The sequence below is a fragment of the Oncorhynchus gorbuscha genome, unplaced genomic scaffold (genome assembly GCF_021184085.1).
Source record: "Oncorhynchus gorbuscha isolate QuinsamMale2020 ecotype Even-year unplaced genomic scaffold, OgorEven_v1.0 Un_scaffold_35:::fragment_2:::debris, whole genome shotgun sequence".
Taxonomy (NCBI): Eukaryota; Metazoa; Chordata; class Actinopteri; order Salmoniformes; family Salmonidae; genus Oncorhynchus; species Oncorhynchus gorbuscha.
This window is the reverse complement of record NW_025745210.1, coordinates 2,261-25,297: the sequence shown is the minus strand read 5'-3', so window position 1 is coordinate 25,297 and position 23,037 is coordinate 2,261. Positions and strand designations below refer to the sequence as shown.

The 23,037-nt window shown below is 45.4% G+C and overlaps 1 protein-coding gene and 1 long non-coding RNA gene across 2 annotated transcripts in view; one reads left to right on the top strand and one right to left on the bottom strand.

Moving 5' to 3' along the window:
- The window catches only part of LOC124017942 (1-phosphatidylinositol 4,5-bisphosphate phosphodiesterase epsilon-1-like), an 87,050-nt gene extending 71,254 nt beyond the window's left edge, over positions 1–15,796 (top strand). The window contains 18 exon segments of the mRNA XM_046333175.1: positions 55–220; positions 546–653; positions 869–985; positions 1,162–1,320; positions 1,465–1,597; positions 4,410–4,534; positions 4,687–4,804; positions 5,162–5,299; positions 6,221–6,514; positions 8,722–8,885; positions 9,758–10,019; positions 10,314–10,432; positions 10,608–10,736; positions 10,837–11,034; positions 11,274–11,444; positions 11,678–11,890; positions 12,274–12,382; positions 13,077–15,796. Of these exon segments, the coding sequence (XP_046189131.1) occupies positions 55–220; positions 546–653; positions 869–985; positions 1,162–1,320; positions 1,465–1,597; positions 4,410–4,534; positions 4,687–4,804; positions 5,162–5,299; positions 6,221–6,514; positions 8,722–8,885; positions 9,758–10,019; positions 10,314–10,432; positions 10,608–10,736; positions 10,837–11,034; positions 11,274–11,444; positions 11,678–11,890; positions 12,274–12,382; positions 13,077–13,225 (2,872 nt within the window). The 3' untranslated portion in view covers positions 13,226–15,796.
- Positions 15,797–19,256: 3,460 nt separating this feature from the next.
- LOC124017960 lies at positions 19,257–22,316 on the bottom strand. Its single transcript, XR_006835544.1, has 4 exons — positions 21,835–22,316; positions 21,422–21,669; positions 20,062–20,379; positions 19,257–19,968 (listed from the first exon to the last, which is right to left on the bottom strand). It is a non-coding gene; the product is annotated as an uncharacterized LOC124017960 (long non-coding RNA).
- Between the last annotated feature and the right edge of the window lie 721 nt (positions 22,317–23,037).

The following is a 23,037-nucleotide window of genomic DNA, read 5'->3' as shown; positions in this document are numbered from 1 at the left end:
GATGACATTCTTCACCCGTTTAGTTAGTGACCTTTCACCTCTAATCCTCCCCAGGTTTTTAATGGACAAGGACAACTTTGCGTCTAAGAACGAGGAGTCTCAGGTGAACACGGAGGAGCTCCAGTATCCCATGTCTTACTACTACGTCGAGTCCTCTCACAACACGTACCTCACTGGACACCAGCTCAAAGGAGAGTCCTCTGTAGAGCTCTACAGCCAGGTGATGATTGATGCAACCGTCTATATTTTCTTCAGGAAACGGACCTTTTTCTAGTTTTGTTTTGTAGGGGATTTCTAAGCATCTGGTCATTTTACTTAACGTAACGTGTAAAAGAAAGGCCGGCGCGGGATCCCCACATCCGGTTTTCAGATGAAAAAGAAGCGAGGCTGTTTCCGGTGTGGTTTGCCATAAGCAGGGTCAGAAGTGTTTTCCAGACTACATGAACTGACCAGGGCTCCTGCTGTACTTGAGCTATAAGATTAATTCTGTGTTGGTGTCATCGTCCATCTTATTATTATGGGATGTGTTCGTTTGTGTTGTCTAGGTGCTGCTGCAGGGCTGCAGGAGTGTGGAGCTGGACTGTTGGGATGGAGATGACGGATCACCCATTATCTACCATGGGCACACCCTCACCACCAAGATCCCCTTCAAGGTTAGTCTGTAACCCTGGCACAACCCTGGCACGACCGTGGCACACTGCCACTTTTGACCGTATGTCACTGTTTGGCCTAGATACAGTACAATAATGGCCAACCTCTATTGTAGCTTGATTAATACTGCTGGAATCTCTATGGGTTGTATTCTAGAATAAATGGGACTAGTGTCATGTATGTTATGCCTCATGTATAGTAACCCGTGGTCTTCTAGGATGTGGTGGAGGCGGTCAATCGCACTGCTTTCGTCAACTCAGACATGCCGGTCATCCTGTCCATTGAGAACCACTGCTCTCTACCCCAGCAACGCAAAATGGCTGAAATCTTCAAGGTACCTCCTCCTGGCTCCAATGGACCTGATCTGTAGGGATTCTAGCTGATGTGTCCTGTCTCGAAGAACCTTGTTACTGCATTCCTTCCTTTGGAGATTGCTCCAAGCACTTTGATTTAAAAAAGCCTTTGATTGTAGCGTGCCTGTGAGGATTCCTGTTTGTTTGTGTTTTGAAGACTGTGTTCGGAGACAAGCTGGTGACCAAATTCCTGTTTGAGAGCGATTTCTCTGATGACCCTCTGCTGCCCTCCCCGCTGCAACTGAAGGGAAAGATCCTCCTCAAGAACAAGAAGCTGAAAGCACACCAGGCTCCCGTCGACATTGTCAAACAGAAGGTGAGATCTTATACAGTGTGAACACATGCATTATTACACACGCGTCCCTCGCAGGATGACGTCAGGTTTGTCTTAGGTAGTTTGCTTGTTGACATGGGGGGCTACAGGGCTTCCCACCAATCATACTGTGCTCTGCTCCCTCAGGCTCACCAGCTGGCCCACATCCAGGCCCAGGCCGGCAACGGGGCACCGGCTGGCAGCTCACCTGGTAACCACAATGATGATGATGAAGAGGAGGAAGACGAGTACGATGATGACTATGAATCCCTGTCTGATGGTGAGACAGATACTCACTTTGACTGTATATAAACCCTCAGTAACAATGTACAGTCGTGGCCAAAAGTTTTGAGAATGACACAAATATTAATTTTCACAAAGTCTGCTGCCTCAGTTTATATGATGGCAATTTGTATATACTCCAGAATGTTATGAAGAGTTCTCAAATGAATTGCAAAGTCCCTCTTTCTGAATCCCCATAAAACATTTCCACTGCGTTTCAGCCCTGCCACAAAAGGACCAGCTGACATCATGTCAGTGATTCTTTCATTAACACAGGTGTGCGTGTTGACGAGGACAAGGCTGGAGATCACTCTGTCGTGCTGATTGAGTTCGAATAACAGACTGGAAACTTCAACAGGAGGGTGGTGCTTGGAATCATTGTTCTTCCTCTGTCAAACATGGTTACCTGCAAGGAAACACGTGCCGTCATCATTGCTTTGCACAAAAAGGTCTTCACAGGCAAGGATGTTGCTGCCAGTAAGATTGCACCTAAATCAACCTTTTATCGGATCATGAAGAACTTCAAGGAGTGCGGATCAATTGTTGTGAAGAAGGCTTCAGGGCACCCAAGGAAGTCCAGCAAGCGCCAGGACCATCTCCTAAAGTTGATTCAGCTGTGGGATCGTGGCACCACCAGTACAGAGCTTGCTCAGGAATGGCAGCAGGCAGGTGTGTGCATCATGCAAAGCCTTTTAAGGGATTGCCTGGTGTCAAGAAAGGCAGCAAAGAAGCCACTTCTCTCCAGACAAAACATCAGGGACAGACTTATATTCTGCAAAAGGTACAGGGATTGGACTGCTGAGGACTGGGGTAAAGTCATTTTCTCTGATGAATCTCCTTTCCGATTGTTTGGGGCATCCAGACAAGGTGAGCGCTACCATCAGTCCTGTGTCATGCCAACAGTAAAGCATCCTGAGACCATTCATGTGTAGGGTTGCTTCTCAGCCAAGGGAGTGGGCTCACTCACAATTTTGCCTAAGAACACAGCCATGAATAAAGAATGGTACCAATACATCCTCCAAGAGGAACTTCTTCCAACCATCCAGGAACAGTTTGGTGATGAACAATGCCTTTTCCAGCATTATGGAGCAGATAACTAAGTGGCTCGGGGAACAAAACATTGATATTTTGGGTCCATGGCCAGGAAACTCCCCAAACCCTAATCCCATTGAGAACTTGTGGTCAATCCTCAAGAAAACTCCAAGCATTAACTATGCAAGAATGGGCTGCCATCAGTCAGGATGTGGCCCAGAAGTTAATTGACAGCATGCCAGGGTGGATTGCAGAGGTCTTGAAAAAGAAGGGTCAACACTGCAAATATTGACTCTTTGCATCAACTTCATGTAATTGTCAATAAAAGCCTTTGACACTAATGAAATGCTTGTAATTATACTTCAGAATTCCATAGTAACATCTGACAAATATCTAAAGACACTGAAGCAGCAACTTTGTGGAAATTAATATTTGTGTCATTCTCAACTTTTGGCCACGACTGTACACAGCACATGCATGGACCAGTAATGTACACTGCACATGCATGGAACAGTAATGTACACTGCACATACATGGACCAGTAATGTAGGAGTGAGATCTTGTATCTACACTCTTATTTTTAACATCTTCCTTGATTCTCTCTTTTTAACACAAGTTACCGTAGCTCTACTTGGAGAGGTTTCTGTTATTCCTGTACTCTCTCCTCCCCTGTCCCTCTGTCCCTGACGGTGCCTTTGTGCTTCCTTAGCTGACGTACTTACAGCGTCCACTGCCTCGTATAGCCCTGAAGGTAAACTGAACACCATAACCAGCCGCCCCGCCTTCACAGTACCAGCGCTACTGCATGGCTCCTACTGTAACACTCTGCCTGTGCAGTGAGCTTGGCCTGGGTGATGTACGCTTTGCATGTCTCCGTCACGCTATCTGGAGTGAATTCAAGGCTTTTAATGTTCCAAGTGTGGGTACCGGGTGGGTTAGAAGTCTGGCGCTGTTACATTGTGTTTGGGGTTTTGTTGTAGTACTACGCTGCAGATGGGATGATGGTCATGTCGCTCGGGGGGGGGGGTCATGTCTAATGATCTGTTTGTCTCCGTGTTGTCAGTACACACAGGGCCAGTATAGTGTAAATACGCCACCCCCCATCCGCACTGCTGTGTTTTGATGTGTACATCCTGACCTCGCTGGTGGCAGTGGCTCATCAGAGAGAGAAAACAAAGACATCTGTTTTCTCAGGCCCCTGCGCGCCCCTGTCCAACGGGGAGCCGCGGGGGTTAAAAAACTCTACTGTTAGGAGCTCTGGGGATAGGCGATGCTCTCACCAGCCACTACCACATGTAATCAGAGCAGTATGAGACCCAGACAGACGACACTACACTGTACTGTAACTGCACTGAACCGGTGGGATTCCTCCTGTGAAATAACTGTCATGTTGGTGAAAATTCCTCTTTAACCGCAAAGCACTTTGACTTTGGACGTGTGTGATGGATGGCTTACATTCATGTTTTGTGTCCTGCTGTGTGTGGGCGAGAGAAGAACAGGAGGCTCAAACTCCCAGCTCTTTGTTTACAGAATCTGCATTGCATTGTGGTATTCGTGGGGGACCAATGTTTTCCTCGGAATGGCATTTCCCCAATTCCCAGCATTGCAAGCAAGCTATCTGATATGGGATGGAGTTCTTCCCAGTTTAGCACTTATGGTTTGACAAGGAAGACTCAATGTGAAACCATTGACTAACATCACATTGAAAGCAGTCCGTTGATTAAATAAAGCTGGTCTGCCTGACTCCCTCCCTCAAAGTTGATGGTTCTGTTTCTCAGATAACATCCTAGATGATAAACCAGACGGGAAGTCCCCGGGTGACAAGGATGATCATCCCATCATTGATGAGATGCCCAAGAGGATGAAGAAAGCAGACAATGCTGTAACCCAGAGCAAAGGGAAGGTTGGTTTCACCTCTAACCCTTGACCTCCTAGTCTCTGAACCAAGAGAGACCATGGAGAACTAGGAGACACCAGATTTGACAAATGCACCGGAAATGTTTTTATTCTTGGAAGTAATCCCAGATGGAGTGACTGACTCTGCTCCTACGCCAGGTATTTGACATGGAGCTGGGAGAAGAGTTCCATCTCCCCCAGAACAAGAAGGAGAGTCGACAGATCGCTCAGGAGCTCTCTGACCTCGTCATCTACTGCCAGGCCGTCAAGTTCCCTGGTAGTCCTCCTTTCATTTCATTTACTTTACTGTATGGCTCATTCCAGCATAGAAATGGTTTTTGTTCAAAATGTTGTGTGTTTGCTTATTCCTAGAGTGTTTTTATTCTGCCTGGTGATTTTTCAATCGTGAGGGATACCGATTAAAAGTTCACAAAGGAATAAAATACAGGTCTATGAATTGATGGTAAATTAGAATCAGGTGCACATCTGCTAGGGGCATAATTCTCCAGAGCACAGCCAGAAGAAACAAGCAACATTAAACCAGCGAGAGGAGGAGAGCTGGTGCCCTTGTCTTACACTCTCGTCTGGGGCTCTCTTTCTGTGTGTGTGTCCATCTGTCTTGTGTGGGAAACAGGCCTCTCCACCCTCTCTCCTTCGGCTTCTGGCAGAAGAAAAGACAGAAAGAGCAGGAAGTCCATCTTTGGCACGGTTCCTGGTCGTAGCGGAGGCAGCCCCGGGGAGGCGGTGACGCTGGGCCGGACCCCAGGGAAGGGTACGTATGGCCGGGCCTTTCCCCATGACCCAGACCCCTAGACCCGGAGCTGGGGGACGGGATGTGATGGGACAGGGAAGGGTACGTATGGCCGGACCTTTCCCCATGACCCAGACCCCTAGACCTGGAGCTGGGGGACGGGATGTGATGGGACAGGGAAGGGTACGTATGGCCGGGCCTTTCCCCATGACCCAGACCCCTAGACCTGGAGCTGGGGGACGGGATGTGATGGGACAGGGAAGGACACCCACATAGTCGGACTACACCCCATGGGAACCAGCCTGTTAACTTTTCCATACTTAAAATGGCCCTCTAAAAGTGATGTAATCAAAAGTATACTGAAAGATGCTGAGAGGAGCTGTCGTGACATTTGTAAAGGGTTTGTAGAAGGGTTGAAATGGGGTTTTCTTTTTGGAGGCCCATGTTCTTTCTGGCTCAGCACTGAGGCTTGGCAGAGCGTTTGAATAGTATTGTAGCTAAGGCCTCTTTCATGATCAATGAGAACACTAAGGAAGTTACGATTAGTATTATTTAAATGTCCTACCGAATGAAATGTTAGTGTTACATTGTCTTTAAGGTCCTGGAAAAAAGCTTTTTTTAAATGTGTTCAAATCGTTATTTGATCTGTCCTGACACAGTTATTGCTCTTGATAAACGTATCAGAATGAGTATCAGTATTAGTATCAGTGTCAGAATCAGTATTTGTATTAGTATTATAATCAGAATCAGTATTAGTATTAGTGTCAGAATCAGTATTAGTGTCAGAATCAGTATTAGTGTCAGAATCAGTATTAGTGTCAGAATCAGTATTAGTATTATAATCAGTATTAGTATTATAATCGGTATTAGTATCAGAATGGGAATCTGCTAAATGACTAGCTAGGTTGTAAATGTACATTTGTTCGTCTGACTGACCTCCAGGTGGTGTGGAGGCCATGCGTCTGGGCTGGGAGGAGCAGACGTCGCCCGTACTCAGCCCCAGCGCGTCACTGAGCGCCATCATCCGCACTCCCAAGTGCTACCACATCTCCTCTGTGAACGAGAACGCTGCCAAGCGCCTCTGTCGCCGCTTCTCCCGGAAGCTGATCCAGCACACCACCTGCCAGCTGCTAAGGACCTACCCGGCCGCCACGCGCATCGACTCAGCCAACCCCAACCCTCTGCCCTTCTGGCTCCACGGCATGCAAGTGGTGGCCCTCAATTATCAGACTGACGGTAAGGTGATGGAGTGGAGGTTTACTGAGAGGGTCGGTCATGGTTAGTCCCTGGATGAGACTATGCTCATTGGTGATTCTTCATTGAATTTTTTTATTTTTATTGTCCAGGACCAGGCTGGGACTTTATCAGGAAGTAACCCATGAAGTCTATAACTAGGGCTCTTGAGTTCTTCCCTGGTCAGGTGACATGGTAATAAAAAACTCAGGGCCCTACTTCTTGAACTCATTGACCTTTTCATTAAACTCTAGTTGCTTACTCATTGGAAATGGCGTGGGCAGGGTACATTACAGTATCACCCTGTGGAGATGTATTTGAGAAACACTGGCAGGGTTGTGCTCGTATGCATGTCATGTCATTTCTCTGTAAAGGGGCGCTCTGACCTTGGCAGCACCTAGTCCACTCGGTACACTGAACATGGTTGTGATACTGATGGGCCTGATGCATTTTATGGGGTTTGTCTGTTTTACACTAATTTACAAAGCTTGGACGCAGCTTTGCAAGCTGATATGTTTTTCCACTCACCTGTGCCAATTCAGCGTTTCCAAACAAAAATGATGTTAAGTGATGCTTGTGGAACAATGGATTTAGAGTGGAAAGTCTGCAATTTTTTTTCCTTCTCTCCTTTTCTCCCCTCTTTCACTCACTTTCTCCATCTCTACCCCTGCTTGCTCTCTGCTCTGCTTGCTTTCTGCTCTGCTTGCTCTCTTCTCTGCTTGCTCTCTGCTCTGCTTGCTCTCTGCTCTGCTTGCTTTCTGCTCTGCTTGCTCTCTTCTCTGCTTGTTCTCTTCTCTGCTTGCTCGCTCTCTTCTCTGCTCGCTCTCTTCTCTACCCCTGCTTGCTCTCTGCTCTGCTTGCTTTCTGCTCTGCTTGCTCTCTTCTCTGCTTGTTCTCTTCTCTGCTTGCTCTCTTCTCTGCTTGTTCTCTTCTCTGCTTGCTCTCTTCTCTGCTCGCTCTCTTCTCTGCTCGCTCTCTTCTCTGCTTGTTCTCTTCTCTGCTCGCTCTCTTCTCTGCTCGCTCTCTTCTCTGCTTGTTCTCTTCTCTGCTTGCTCTCTTCTCTGCTTGCTCTCTTCTCTGCTCGCTCTCTTCTCTGCTCGCTCTCTTCTCTGCTCGCTCTCTTCTCTGCTTGCTCTCTTCTCTGCTTGCTCTCTTCTCTGCTCGCTCTCTTCTCTGCTCGCTCTCTTCTCTGCTCGCTCTCTTCTCTGCTCTGCTCGCTCTCTTCTCTGCTCGCTCTCTTCTCTGCTCGCTCTCTTCTCTGCTCGCTCTCTTCTCTGCTCGCTCTCTGCTCTGCTCGCTCTCTTCTCTGCTCGCTCTCTTCTCTGCTCTGCTCGCTCTCTTCTCTGCTCGCTCTCTTCTCTGCTCGCTCTCTGCTCTGCTCGCTCTCTTCTCTGCTTGCTCTCTTCTCTGCTCGCTCTCTGCTCGCTCTCTTCTCTGCTCGCTCTCTTCTCTGCTCGCTCTCTTCTCTGCTCGCTCTCTTCTCTGCTCTGCTCGCTCTCTTCTCTGCTCTGCTCGCTCGCTCGCTCTCTGCTCTGCTCGCTCTCTTCTCTGCTCGCTATCTTCTCTGCTCTGCTCGCTCTCTTCTCTGCTTGCTCTCTTCTCTGCTCGCTCTCTTCTCTGCTCTGCTCGCTCTCTGCTCTGCTCGCTCTCTTCTCTGCTTGCTCTCTTCTCTGCTTGCTCTCTTCTCTGCTCGCTCTCTTCTCTGCTCTGCTCGCTCTCTGCTCTGCTCGCTCTCTTCTCTGCTTGCTCTCTTCTCTGCTTGCTCTCTTCTCGCTCTCTTCTCTGCTCGCTCTCTTCTCTGCTCGCTCTCTTCTCTGCTCGCTCTCTGCTCTGCTCGCTCTCTTCTCTGCTCTGCTCGCTCGCTCTCTGCTCTGCTCGCTCTCTTCTCTGCTCGCTCTCTTCTCTGCTCTGCTCGCTCTCTTCTCTGCTCGCTCTCTTCTCTGCTCGCTCTCTTCTCTGCTTGCTCTCTTCTCTGCTCGCTCTCTTCTCTGCTTGCTCTCTTCTCTGCTTGCTCTCTTCTCTGCTTGCTCTCTTCTCTGCTTGCTCTCTTCTCTGCTTGCTCTCTTCTCTGCTTGCTCTCTTCTCTGCTTGCTCTCTTCTCTGCTCGCTCTCTTCTCTGCTCGCTCTCTTCTCTGCTCGCTCTCTGCTCTGCTCGCTCTCTGCTCTGCTCGCTCTCTGCTCTGCTCGCTCTCTTCTCTCTCTCTCTCTAGACCTGCCCATGCAGTTGAACACAGCTCTGTTTGAAGCAAATGGGCATTGTGGTTACGTTCTGAAACCTCCAGTGTTGTGGGATCGCTGCTGTCCCCTCTACCAGCAACTCTGCCCCCTGGAGAGAGATGTAGAGAGCATGAGCCCAACACTCTATTCTCTGACGGTGAGCACTCACGCACACCTCTCTATGTTTTTGGACTGCAAACAGGGTTTTTTATACTCCAGCATTTTGGATTTGACAGTACGGAATGTCACCTTTTATTAGAGTGTATTTTCATACATCTCTGTTTTACCGTTTAAGAATGAAAGCACTTATGTATCTAGGTCCCCCCATTTGAAGAACTCAAGTATTTGAACAAATTCACTTATAGGGCATTAAGTAGTCAAAGGTTTAGTATTAAGATCAATGTTCAGTTTGTTTTGGTTGTGTTTTAGATTCTAGTTTGTCCAATAGGAATTGACTGGACGTGAATATATGGATGGGACTGTACATGGACGCATGTGAATATATGGATGGGACTGTACATGGACGCATGCACACACACACACACACACACACACACACACACACACACACACACACACACACACACACACACACACACACACACACACACACACACACACACACACACACACACACACACACACACACACACACACACACACACACACACACACACACACACACACACACACACAGTGCTCTGGGAGTACACACACAATCTCTCCCCCTCTAGGGATACCCAGATACTCAACCCAACAAAAACTAGAATGTAGCCAAACACACTTCAATATGACCTATGTACTGGTTTCTCCCACTAACTACCCTTCTGGGTATTAACACACACTTACCCAAGGTCGCTGATTCAAACCAGCGACCTTTCAGATACTGGCCCAACGCGCTTAACCACTAGGCTGACAGAAGTATTATAAAGTACTAAGTAAATAAGTCATGTATCTGTATTAAAGTGCTTTGAGATGATTCAATTCACTTTTGACATGAAGTAAAGATGTCCTCCCCCTCTCTGTCAGATTGTGTCGGGGCAGAACGTGTGCCCTGCCAACAGCGCAGGCAGCCCCTGTGTGGAGGTGGACGTGCTGGGCATGCCCGTGGACTGCTGCCACTTCCGCACCAAGCCCATCCACCGCAACACGCTCAACCCCATGTGGTCAGAGCACTTCCTGTTCCACGTGCACTTTGAGGACGCCTGCTTCCTGCGCATCGCTGTGGTTGAGAATAACAGCTCCCAGACCACCGCTCAAAGGACGCTGCCTCTACGGGCCTTCAAACCAGGTGAGGAAGAGGGGGGGGGGGAGCGGAATAGAGGAGAAAGAAAGTGATTCATTTAAACTGTTCTATTTTCACTTGAAATATTTCTGACAAATGTTCTCAAGCGACAGCATGAAACCTATCAATAGGCCATTTGTCCACACGCTATGTAGCAACACGCTACTGTATTTATCAACATGCTATATTGCAACACACTATGTACAAAGTTGGCTAGCAGCTATAGCATGACACGTTGCCAGGTTAATACACTTCTACTCCCTGTTGTTAATATCTGTGGTTGGTTGTGTATTGTTCCAGGTTACAGGCACATCCAGCTGAGGACACAGCACAACGAGCCCCTGGAGGTGTCCAGTCTGTTCGTCTACAGCCGCAGAGTAGAGGAGAGCTCCACCGGCACAGCCCTGCCTGCTGCCATGGTAACACACGCTCACACCCCACTAGGGAAGGAACATCTAGGGATTACTTAGATTTTTTTGGAGCTTGTCGAACAGCATCCGATGAGCTAATTGGCTAGCAACCTTAAAGTGCATGTGAGGACTGTGTAAAATACTCTGTCGTATCTATCTGTACGGAACACTGTATCCCTGGCAGCTGTTCAGTTCTGAGGAGCGGAGGACAGCCCAGCAGCACCAGGTGACGGTCCATGGTGTCCCAGGTCCAGAGCCTTTCACTGTAGTGTCTGTGAAGCAGCAGACCACCGTCAGACAGCTACTGGATACGGTCAGTCCCAGCCCTCCCACCCACAGACTGACGCACGCCCACACACACCTGCCACACTCTGTTCAAAGTGGCTCATGGATTTCCCCTCTCCCAACTTTAGTTACCGACGTCCACAGAAGGTGCCGGTGAGTACTTCCTGTGTGAGGAGAAGGTGCCTCTGGTGAAGGAGCGCAGTGACAGTAAGCGGTGTCCTCAGCAGCGCCCCCTAGCCTCCGAGGAGGAGATCGTCAGGGTGGTCAACAGCTGGCAGCCTGAAGAGGGATATGTGGGCAGAATCTGCCTTAAAACCAAGGAAGAGGTGCCACTTTTTTAATCAACACTGTTCTAGAGTCAAGATATTTATATGAGAAATAGATCAAGCCCATTCATTTTCAAACAAATCGTATATTTTTTTGTTCTATAGAATTGTTATGAATCTCTTTATTATCTAAGGCCCCCCTCTTGTGGACATGTTCTGAATTACACACCACTTTACTTTCATACAGGGGAAAGTCTCAATAACGAAACAATTTGAATAATGAAATGCTGTGTTGGCAGAACCTGAACTATAAGAACAGAGTGGTGGAGAGAGTGGAGGAGGGCGTGGAGAGGGTGGTAGCAGGGGAGGACGACACCTTCTTCGTCCAGGTGCACGACGTGTCCCCAGAACAACCTCACACGGTCATCAGAGCCCCTCGATACAGCACGGCGCAGGACATCATCCAGCAGGTGATGATGTGGCGCTGCACATTAAAAACAGGAATTACAGGAGACTGGCTTTTGTATGCATATTTTCTGACATCAATTCATGCACTAAACCGGTGTATGCGATTCAGAACAAGTTAAACCTACAGATACACATGAATGAATGAAATGTTGACAGCTGATTTTGAAATGGCTTTGTACTGAAAGGACATGGTCGTTGTTAAAGAAAAAGATCTTTCCTCGGGTCTCCTTTACAGACGCTGAGCAAAGCCAAGTACTCCCTGAGCATTCTGAGTAACACTAACCCCAGTGACTATGTGTTGGTGGAGGAGGTGTCGAAGGAGGCCAGCAGTAAGAAGTCTTCTCAAGCTAAGCCCTTCCAGAGGGTCCTCCTGGACCAGGAGTGTGTGTACCAGGTCCAGGGCCGCTGGAGGGGCGCAGGGAAGTTCATCCTCAAGCTCAAAGAACAGGTACACAGGTTTGGAGGGAAGGAATGAACTGTGCCAGTGTGTGTGTGTATATATGTATTAGTGTATATCTCTACTAATTGTAGGGAAATGACTTCTAAAAATAAAAAGAGCTGAATCTGAACTTGAAAAAGAAGCATGTAATAACTGAAACGTGTGTAAATAATTATGCAAATGTTTGAGAGACCCAAGTTCATATGAGCAGAAATAATCTTTCTCGCTGTTATCAGGTATAACACTGACTGTTGGTGTGTGTGTGTGTGTGTGTGTGTGTGTGTGTGTGTGTGTGTGTGTGTGTGTGTGTGTGTGTGTGTGTGTGTGTGTGTGTGTGTGTGTGTGTGTGTGTGTGTGTGTGTGTGTGTGTGTGTGTGTGTGTGTGTGCTCAGATGGCCCGTGAGGACAAGAGGAAGGGCATCTCGTTTGCCAGCGAGCTGAAGAAGCTGACGTGTCGCAGCCGGAGCATCCCGGCTCCAGCCGCCCAGGAGAGCAGTCACAGTAAGGATGAGAACTGCAGGGCAGCATGCAATGTGCCTCTGACTGAGACCCGTGAGTGAGAGACGTTCGGTCGGCAGTGTGTGCATAGAGTCCCCAGAAGGTACGGAAGTCCCTACAGTTTCCTGTTGTCTTTACAGCTAGGGCTTGTCCTTCTTCTTTGTGTCTTCCATAGTCAGTTTTCTTTCTTCAATTCCTTAACTTCTGACATCTTCCTTTGTTTACACCACGCCATATATTTAATGAGATACTTTATCACCCCACAAATTAGCATAAACGTGTCACCCAGGGACCAGTAAGGGTGTGATTTACGGCTGTTGGGTTGCTGTGTTTAACAAGGCTGTGGAGTGCCAACGGGTTTATAGATATGAGGTGTGGTTAAGTGTGAGTGTAATATTCTAAACCGGAATGCAATAACACCAGCAGCATTCCATAACATGTCTAAATAATCTATTTCTCTCTGTAGTGTTTTGCATCTTGGCGACAATGTGCTTTATTTCAATACTGTTTGTGTGTTATTACATTATACTGTAGTATGACATCTACAGATACACAGTATGTTTGCGTGGACAATGACACGGGCAATTGCGTATTGCATCATGCATCTATAGTCTTCTCTACTATACACAGAGTGTATGTCTGTGTCATCCTGTTGTCCATGTCTTCTCTTCCCTGAATTCCGTCTCTCCCTTCGCAGGGTCTCTCTCTGCAGGACTCGAGGCCTGGGTGAGGGAGGGCCGGGCTGAGGCAGAGAGGCTCCTCCTGGGGGGCGGGGCCCACACCGGCTATGTGACCCCTTCTACTTGGTCCCTCCCTCTGCTGAGGAACTGGAAGATCCACAAATGAAGCTAGGTCCCCTCCACCACCCTAGAGAGCACCTGTGTTCCTGAACACACCATGATGAGTCGAGTTACTCCCTCCCATGAGTGAAGAGCTTCCCCCAGAAAGTCCCACCCAGACTGGCTGGTTGATTTGGAATGGCGGCTCCACGATGACGGTTCTGAGTGAAGGAAGACCTCGTCATCTACAGGGTCGTTAGCCGTCCTCCCTCTACCTTGGTCATATTCATTAGGGTACGCTGTAGCGGAGCATTTTGCAGCGGAAAATTAAACAAATGTTTCTTACTGGACAAGTTTAGGTAGTCCCTCTGTGTTTTAGTTTTCTTCCGTTTGGTGCCCAATGAATACACCCTTGAAGTGACGCCGAGGGATGAGGTAGCAATGTTGAGGAGACAGATACTGGATGTAGCAGCCAGCCTAACCCGGTTCAGCCTGGTTTCTTTGAGAGTGAATACCCACAGCTGAGTCATGCCCTTACTGTATGTAGGCTGGTGTTGAATGGCTGCATTGAATCCAGACAGCGTATGTAGTTGTGGTGCGGGAGGCAGCTATAACTGCGGCTCGCAGCCTTTCTCCTGCTAAGAATGAGGGCATTGTGAATGTGGCCAACAAGCTGGCTTGTTGTATGATTCCCTTTCTGATCCAGTTTTCACAGTACTGTCATTTCTAACACGTAGTTGTGTATTTGGAGATGTTCAGTGTTTTGCACGTAGTTGTTGTTCTGTTGCGCTCAGTACTTGCTCTCTCTACTTTGAGGGTGAATCATCGTTTGATATGAAGTTGTGAGGTCACCTTGAATGGGTTTCCACCTCACTGTGATTTTTGGCTTCAAATTCAAACATTTCATCAGGTCAAAGTTGAGAACCACCATCACCTCTTGAATGTCAAACGCAGGAGAGGTTTTCGAATCCCCAGATATAATTATTTTTCGTGAAAACATAAAAATCTCAAGTGTAGTTTTGTTATTGTTATTATGTTATTGATTTCTTTCTATTGGAGCACATAACCAGCATAACAAGGTCAGTACAGGGTTTTAGAGTTTTCTGATATTGTTCCCAATTTATTGATTGGCATATCGATTGCAGACCCTCAGCATTATCTAGTAACATTTGTTTGAATTGTTTGCTGATGAAATTGATTAAAGTAGTAAACCGTAGTCTACTAATGGCTCTTGTCAATCTGGATTGCTGAAGCGTTAGATTGCGAGATCGAAATTGAAACGTCCTTTCGCTAACACGTGAACTTTTGCCTTTTAAATTTCAGTCGCGCTGATCTTCCGCGATACGGATTGACTCGAACCCTCAAGTGTTTTAACCGATGTCCATTTCAACCAGTTGTCAGAAACGTTGTTTAATCGGGGCCCATGTTGTTTCCCTCCTTGGTTTGGACTGTGGATCACAGTGTGAGAGACATGTATAACAAAGTCATTGTCTGTAGTTTTTCCAACTTAGTACATGTTTTAAACTATGAAGGTTTGGCATTTTCTAATTCATTCTTTATGTTGTACTTTGTGTGTGTATCTTGTCTGATCGTTGGTACTGCCCAGATGTCCACTTCCTCAGGGCATTACAGATCTAGATACATGTTTCAGCCTCTCCCCTGGGTCCGTACAGTCTCACAGCAGACAAAGTGATGGGCTTTTATGCAGCCGCTGTATGGGATCTGTAGATGCTACAGTACTTAAATGTCCAATATCATCAAATTAGCAACCAATCAACTACAACTTTCCATCATGACAATGTTATGGAAAAAGTATCAACAGACTGCATTATAACTATCATTTTTTTACCAAGGTTTTTCTTTTGGTATGTTTTGTCACCCCTTTTATTTTGAAAAAAAAAATGTTTTAATTTGACTTGGTTGACTATGGCCTCTGGCTCTTCATTCAGTTTTGAGTAATCAAATCCAAACAGTAATTTAACCTTATGAGGATTGTAATGCCGATGACATTTGGCTGACAATGTAATAGCAAACTACCATCTCTTCCCTGTTTGCTTTTTGGAGGGGTCAAATTTCTTTCTCTTCACCTTTTAGACCTGAGTTGTAATATAACATGAATATTGTTGTCGAGATGTTTTGTATGTTATATTTATTTGATTGTGTAGCCCTGGTTGGTTCTTTCCTTTATTATTTTGTGTACAAAGCTCTTATCGAGTTTTTCCTGCAAGTAGAAAAATATTTGAATTGTCTTAATTTATTTGAAGGCGTGGAGGAAAAATGCTTTCACTGCTGTGACTAACTTTATATTTGTAATTGAAATATGTACTTTTAACATGGAGGCTTTAATATATAGCTAGTATTAGTTATTCTGCTGCTTTTCATGTAATGTTTCTTAGTGTCAATGCTGAACATTTAACGTTTGTCAAGTTGTGTCAAGCGCATACCGTTATGGTAAATGTAATTTCAGCGACTAAACATTTCCACATTTATGTTTTTAGCTCTTGGAGTCTCACCCCCATGATGAATGTCATAGTAACGTGTTCACTTCATGTGATGTGACCGTCGGGGGACTACTGTCTTAATTACTTGGGACTATTAATTGTTCTATATTATGACCACAATAAAATCATTAGTCATATTTCATGTTTGGATTACTTGGTCTAGTAAAAGGCATAAACTGACGCACACCCCAAAAATGTTTTGTAGAGGTGCTGATTATTGGAGAGTAAACTATAAAAGTCATGTTTTACACTATGCTCCCAAACATTTTAGTGGGTATAGCAACCTACAGTGCTGTCAAAGTATTCACACCTTGATGTTTACATTTGGTTACAGCCTGAATTTATAATTGATTGATTATTTTGTCACTGGCCTACACACAATACCCCATAATGTCAACGTGAATTTTTTTTTCCCCAACATTTTTACAAATGAAAAGCTTAAATGTTTTAAGTCAAGCATTCAACCCCTTTGCCACGGCAAGCCTTAAGTTCAGGAGTAAACATTTTCTTAAGTCACAAGTTGCATGGACTCTGTGTGCAATTTAACGTGAGTTCTGAATGACTACCTCATCTCTACCCAACACCTACAATTATCTGTAAAGTCCCTCAGTTGAGCAGGGAATTTCAACCACAAAGACCAAGGAGGTTTACTAATGCCCCAAATGTCACCGATTGGTAGATGGGTAAAAGACATTGAATATCCCATTGAGCATGATGAAGTTATTCATTGCTTTGTATGGCGTATCAATACACCCTGTCACTACAAAGATACAGGCATCCTTCCTAACTCAGTTGCCGGAGAGGAAGGAAACCGCTCAGGGATTTCGCCATGAGGCCAATGGAGTGTTTAATGGATGGCTGTGATGGCAGAAAACTGAGGTTGGATCAACATTGTAGTTACTCCACAATACTAACCTAATTGACAGTGACAAGCCTGTACAGAATAAAAAATATTCCAAAACATGCATCCTGTTTGCAATAAGGCACCAAAGTAATACTGCAAAAAATGTGGCAAAGCAATTTCTCTTGAATAATGTTGTAGTGGTGTCGGCATCATGTTATAGGTATGCTTGTAATCCTTAAGGCCTGGGGAGTTTTTCAGGATGAAAAATTAACGGAATAGAGCTAATCAAAGGCAAAATCCTACAGGAAAATTTGGTTTCAGTCTGCTTTCCACCAGACACTGGGAGATGAATTTACCTTTCAGCAGGACAATAACCTAAAACGAGCCCAAATCTACTGGTGTTGATTGCCAAGTTGCAAGAATGAAATGGTTGTCTAGCAATGATCAACAACCAATTGAGTTAAGAATGTTGAAAATTATAAATGGGCAAATAATGTACCATCCAGGTGTTAAAAGCTCTTAGACTTACCCAGAAAGACTCAAAGCTGTTATCACTGCCAAAGGTGATTCTAACATGTATTGACTCAAGGGTGTGAATACATCTGCATTTCATTTTCAATATATTTGCTAACATTTCTAAAAACGTGTTTTCACTTTGTCATTATGGGGTATTGTGTGTAGATGGGTGAGAGGAAAACATATGTAATCCATTTTGAATTCAGGCTGTAACACAAAATGTGGAATAAGTCAAGGGCTATGAATACTTTCTGAAGGCACTGTATAACCATGAAATGTTTGGGTGTGAATACATTACTCTGAGATTGAGGTTTATAAAGGGGTGTACAGGACTGTAGGGAAACGAGTAATCAATGGGGCATGTGGTTTAACAAAAACATTACTTTATTGTTCTTCGACACTTAACTGTATCAAATGTTTTTGTATATTCTCAGGTGTCAAAAGTGTCTGAACATCAGCAAAGAGAATGATTAAAAAGCAATGTCAAACAGAAACCAGTTCACGGTTGTTATTTTACAGTCCATTTAAATCAAATACAGGCAAAAGAAGGGGGGTCCGGTTGAGTGTGAAGTGTTATGTGCTGAAATCCATCGACATAGGATCCTCGTCCTCCGTTGAGAGAACACGATCAATCGGCTTTGCCTATCGTGAAATAATCCTGGGACAGACATTGCAGAGGTAGGAGACAAAGACAACTCACTTAAAGGAAATTCCTGCATCATACCGGGATGATTTCTGTATTTTGAAAGTTACATATCTTGAAAACATAATTGCTGACAAAAGCAAACGATTTTGGGACTATATCAACAATGGACTAATGAGACTGTTTTTGGGTGGAGTATTCCTTTAAGTGGGGCCTAATAACATTGTGGAATATATATATATATTTTTTTCACCTTTATTTAACCAGGTATGCCAGTTGAGAACAAGTTCTCATTTACAACTGCAACCTGGCCAAGATAAAACAAAGCAGTGCAACAAAAACACAGAGTTACACATAAACAAACGTACAGTCAATAACACAATAGAAAAATCTATGTACAGTGGGTGCAAATGTAGAATAGTAGGGAGGTAAGGCAATAAATAGGCCATGGAGGTGAAATAATTACAATTTAGCATTAACACTGGGGTGATAGATGTGCTGATGATGATGTACAAGTAGAGATACTGGGGTGCAAAAGAGCAAGAGGATAAATAACAATATGGGGGTGAGGTTATTGGGTGTGCTACAGGTTGTGTACAGGTACAGAGATCGGTAAGCTGCTCTGACAGCTGATGCTTAAATTTAGAGGGGGAGATATAAGACTCCAGCTTCAGTGATTTTTGCAATTCGTTCCAGTCATTGACAGCAGAGAACTGGAAGGAAAGGCGGCCAAAGGAAGTGTTGGCTTTGGGGATGATCAGTGAAATATACCTGCTGGTGCGTGTGCTACGGGTGGGTGTTGCTATGGTGACCAGTGATTTGAGATAAGGCCGGGCTTTACCTAGCAAAGACTTATAGATGACCTGAAGCCAGTGGATTTGGCGAGAAATATGTAGCAAGGGCCAGCCAACGAGAGCATACAGGTCGCAGTGGTGGGTAGTATATGGGGCTTTGGTGACAAAACGGATGGCACTGTGATAGTCTACATCCAGTTTGCTGAGTAGAGTGTTGGAGGCTATTTTGTAAATGACATCGCCGAAGTCAAGGATCCGTAGGATAGTCAGTTTTACGAGGGTATGTTTGGCAGCATGAGTGAAGGAGGCTTTGTTTGCGAAATAGGAAGCCGATTCTAGATTTCATTTTGGATTGGAGATGCTTAATGTGAGTCTGGAAGGAGAGTTTACAGTCTAACCAGACACCTAGGTATTTGTAGTTGTCCACATATTCTAAGTCAGAACCGTCCAGACTAGTGATGCTAGTCGGGTGGGCGGATGCGGGTAACAATCGGTCGAAGAGCATGCATTTAGTTTTCCTAGCATTTAAAAGCAGTTGGAGTCCACGGAAGGGGTGTTGTATGACAGTGAAGCTCGTTTGGAGGTTTGCTAACACAGTGTCCAAAGGAGGGCCAGATGTATACAGAAAGGTGTTATCTGCGTAGAGGTGGGTCAGAGAATCACCAGCAGCAAGAGCGACATCATTGATATATACAGAGAAAAGAGTCGGCCCAAGAATTGAACCCTGTGGCACCCCCATAGAGTGCCAAAGGTCCGGACAACAGGCCCTCCGATTTGACACACTGAACTCTTATCTGAGAAGTAGTTGGTAAACCAGGCGAGGCATTTATTTGAGAAACCAAGGCTATTGAGTCTGCTGATAAGAATGCAGCGATTGACAGAGTCGAAAGCCTTGGCAAGGTCGATACATGGACAGGGAGGGAAGGGATGTACCTCCTTCTTTGTGGAAGGCGCTGCCACTGGAGGGTTGAAGGTCATGTCTTTAGCTCTGTAGTCCTCAAACAGCTCCACTGGGTGCCCGAGACGGGTCAAAAGTAATGTACACCATTCAATCATAATACACCCAAGAGACGCTAGGGCTTTTTATATACTGCACATGCACACGTCTTTGGTTAGCGTCTCCTATCTCAGCACTGTTGAGAAAGACTAGTCTTGTATGAGTATTTGTAAAAGAGCTGGAGGAGCAAAAAGGGCTTTTTATAGAGGATGAATGAAAGGTGAGATTTAAATTGATGGGCTCCTCTTCACTAGGAGCCCCTGCACAGAGGTGAGCGGCAAACCTGACTACTGGGTGATAGTGTTTCTGCAACGCAATAACAACAACGCCATCAGCTATACCTGTGTGTGTGTTTTTCTGTGTGTGTGTTCGCTTTGTGTGTTTACCCTGAGTGTGTGTAGCTCCCACAGGGCAGTGTTCTGAGGGTTGCAGTACTCCGGCTCGTCCAGCTCAGGAAGGAACACCCCACTACCCTGAGCCTCATTGTCCAGGAGGATGTTACACTTGGGGAAGGTCTGGGAGAGAGAAGGGGAGCACAGCTTTCTTAAACCACAAACGTATGCTCTCACACACACTCTCCATCCATCACACAGATGGTAAACACTTACATGTATCAACATCTTGTTGGATGCCAGGATGCCCACGGTGGCGTTGGGCAGGGTGTGCAGACTGAGTGTGCTCAGTCTCTTGACGAAAGCTAAGGCGCGCTGCAGGTTCACCCGTTTCCTACGCTTGGTCAGCATCACGTCGAGACATGTGTTTGTTTGTTGTGGAAGTTGAAGTGTGGCAGGGCCACCAGCAGCTCACAGATGCAGTGGATGGCCACTTCAGCCAGGCCCTTATAGGACTGCAGAGACACACCGCCTCGCTGCGCTTTCTCTTCTTCTGCTTCCAGTCTACAGGGCAGGGCGTTCATACAGCTAATCCTTACAACCAACAGCAGCCAGTCATTAATATCAACCAGTCATAACAAGCACAACAATAAGTCACAACAAGTCATTAATATCAACCAGTCACAACAAGCCATTAACATCAACCAGTCACAACAAGTCATTATTTTCAACCAGTCACAACAAGTCATTAATATCAACCAGTCACAAAAGGTAATTAATATCAACCAGTCATAACAAGCACAACAATAAGTCACAACAAGTCATTAATATCAACCAGTCACAACAAGCCATTAACATCAACCAGTCACAACAAGTCATTATTTTCAAACAGTCACAACAAGTCATTAATATCAACCAGTCATAACAAGTCATTAATATCAACCAGTCATAACAAGTCATTAATACCAACCAGTCACAACAAGCCATTAATATCAACCAGTCACAACAGGTCATTAATATCAACCAGTCACAACAAGCCATTAATATCAACCAGTCACAACAAGCCATTAACATCAACCAGTCATAACAAGTCATTAATATCAACCAGTCACAACAGGTCATTAATATCAACCAGTCACAACAGGTCATTAATATCAACCAGTCACAACAAGTCATTAATATCAACCAGTCACAACAGGTCATTAATATCAACCAGTCACAACAGGTCATTAATATCAACCAGTCACAACAGGTCATTAATATCAACCAGTCACAACAGGTCATTAATATCAACCAGTCACAACAGGTCATTAATATCAACCAGTCACAACAAGTCATTAATATCAACTAGTCATAACAAGTCATTAATATCAATCATTCACAACAAGTCATTAATATCAACCAGTCATAACAAGTCATTAATATCAACCAGTCACAACAAGTCATTAATATCAACCATTCACAACAAGTCATTAATATCAACCAGTCACAACAAGTCATTAATATCAACCAGTCACAACAGGTCATTAATATCAACCAGTCACAACAGGTCATTAATATCAACCAGTCACAACAGGTCATTAATATCAATAGATAAAAAGAAAAGTAGGTTCAGCGTGAGAGTGTGTCCATGTACCTTTGACTGCCTGCTCCAGGTTCTCCGGTAGAACTTGTACTGGCTCACCAAGCCCTTCTCAAACTCCCTCAACTGCTGTGTCTCTTTCTTCACTTTTGAGGCTTTCTCTGTCTCTGTCAGGGGTCTTATCCTGTATGAGAGGACGATGTCCTTGAAGACCTCCATCAGAGAGAACATGACCAGCTTTCTGACCGTCATGGCCATGTAGGGGTCGGTCTCCATCAGCATGGATCACAGCTCTTCTTGATCTGAACACAGACAGACAGTGGTTTCATACAGAAACCATCAAGGAGAACCAAACAAAACATTTCCCAAGTCCCCTTCTATCTGCTATGAGATTAATGGTCTATGTGACATAAGATGATACTTTAAATGTTCCTATGGGGACAACACAGTAACCCGGGCAGCCTTACTTTGATGGTGGGTTCTGAGAGGATGTCTGATCCTAGACTGGCGATGCGTAGCATCCTGTCTGTCAGCTTCTGTGTGTGGAGTTTTAGCTGCTCCTGAGGGGTCAGGGCCAGCCCAGTCACAGCCTCATCCTCTGTGGACACACATCAGGGTTGATTTCATTACGCCTTGCAACATCTTGCAAAACGGAAACCGTTTAGCGTTTGAGAACCAAAACGGAAGCAAACAAAACGGGGCAGGACCTATCTGAATTTGTCCAATAGAAACGTTCATTTCCGTTTGCCGTTTCTGTTCTAACAGAAACGGCGTAATGAATACACCCCAGCAACATCAGTGAAGAACCTTATCTACTGACCAGGACTGGGCAACCAAGAGTTGGTCTTACAACCCATTCTACACAGAGAGGATGGCTGACTCAAGCCAAGAAGGGGTTCATGGGCTCTAAGCCAGTCAGGGCATCTGCTTCCTCCTCAGCTTTTTTGGGTTCAACTGAAAGAGGCAAAACCATAAAACCTATTTGGATCAACAGAGTTGTAAATTCTAAAACGTTTTAACAATATTTACAATTGAGTCATTGAGCAGACACTCTTATCCAGAGATACTTACATTTAGTACAATATGACTTTGGTAAAAATTGACATTTTCTCTCTCCATTGCTCTCTCTCTCTCTCCATTGCTCTCTCTCTCTTTCCATTGCTCTCTCTCTCTCTCTCTCTCTCTCTCTCTCTCTCTCTCTCTCTCTCTCTCTCTCTCTCTCTCTCTCTCTCTCTCTCTCTCTCTCTCTCTCCATTGCTCTCTCTCCATTGCTCTCTCTCTCCATTGCTCTCCTCCATTGCTCTCTCTCTCTCCATTGCTCTCTCTCTCTCTCCATTGCTCTCTCTCTCCATTGCTCTCTCTCTCCATTGCTCTCTCTCTCCATCTCTCCTCTCCATTGCTCTCTCTTGCTCTCTCCATTGCTCTCTCTCTTGCTCTCTCTCTCCATTGCTCTCTCTCTCTCTCATTGCTCTCTTCTCTCTTGCTCTCCATTTGCTCTCTCTCTCCCATTGCTCTCTCTCTCATTGCTCTCTCTCTCTCTCTCTCTCTCCATTGCTCTCTCTCTCTCTCCATTGCTCTCTCTCTCTCTCTCTCCATTGCTCTCTCTCTCATTGCTCTCTCTCTCTTGCTCTCATTGCTCTCTCTCTCTCTCTCTCCATTGCTCTCTCTCT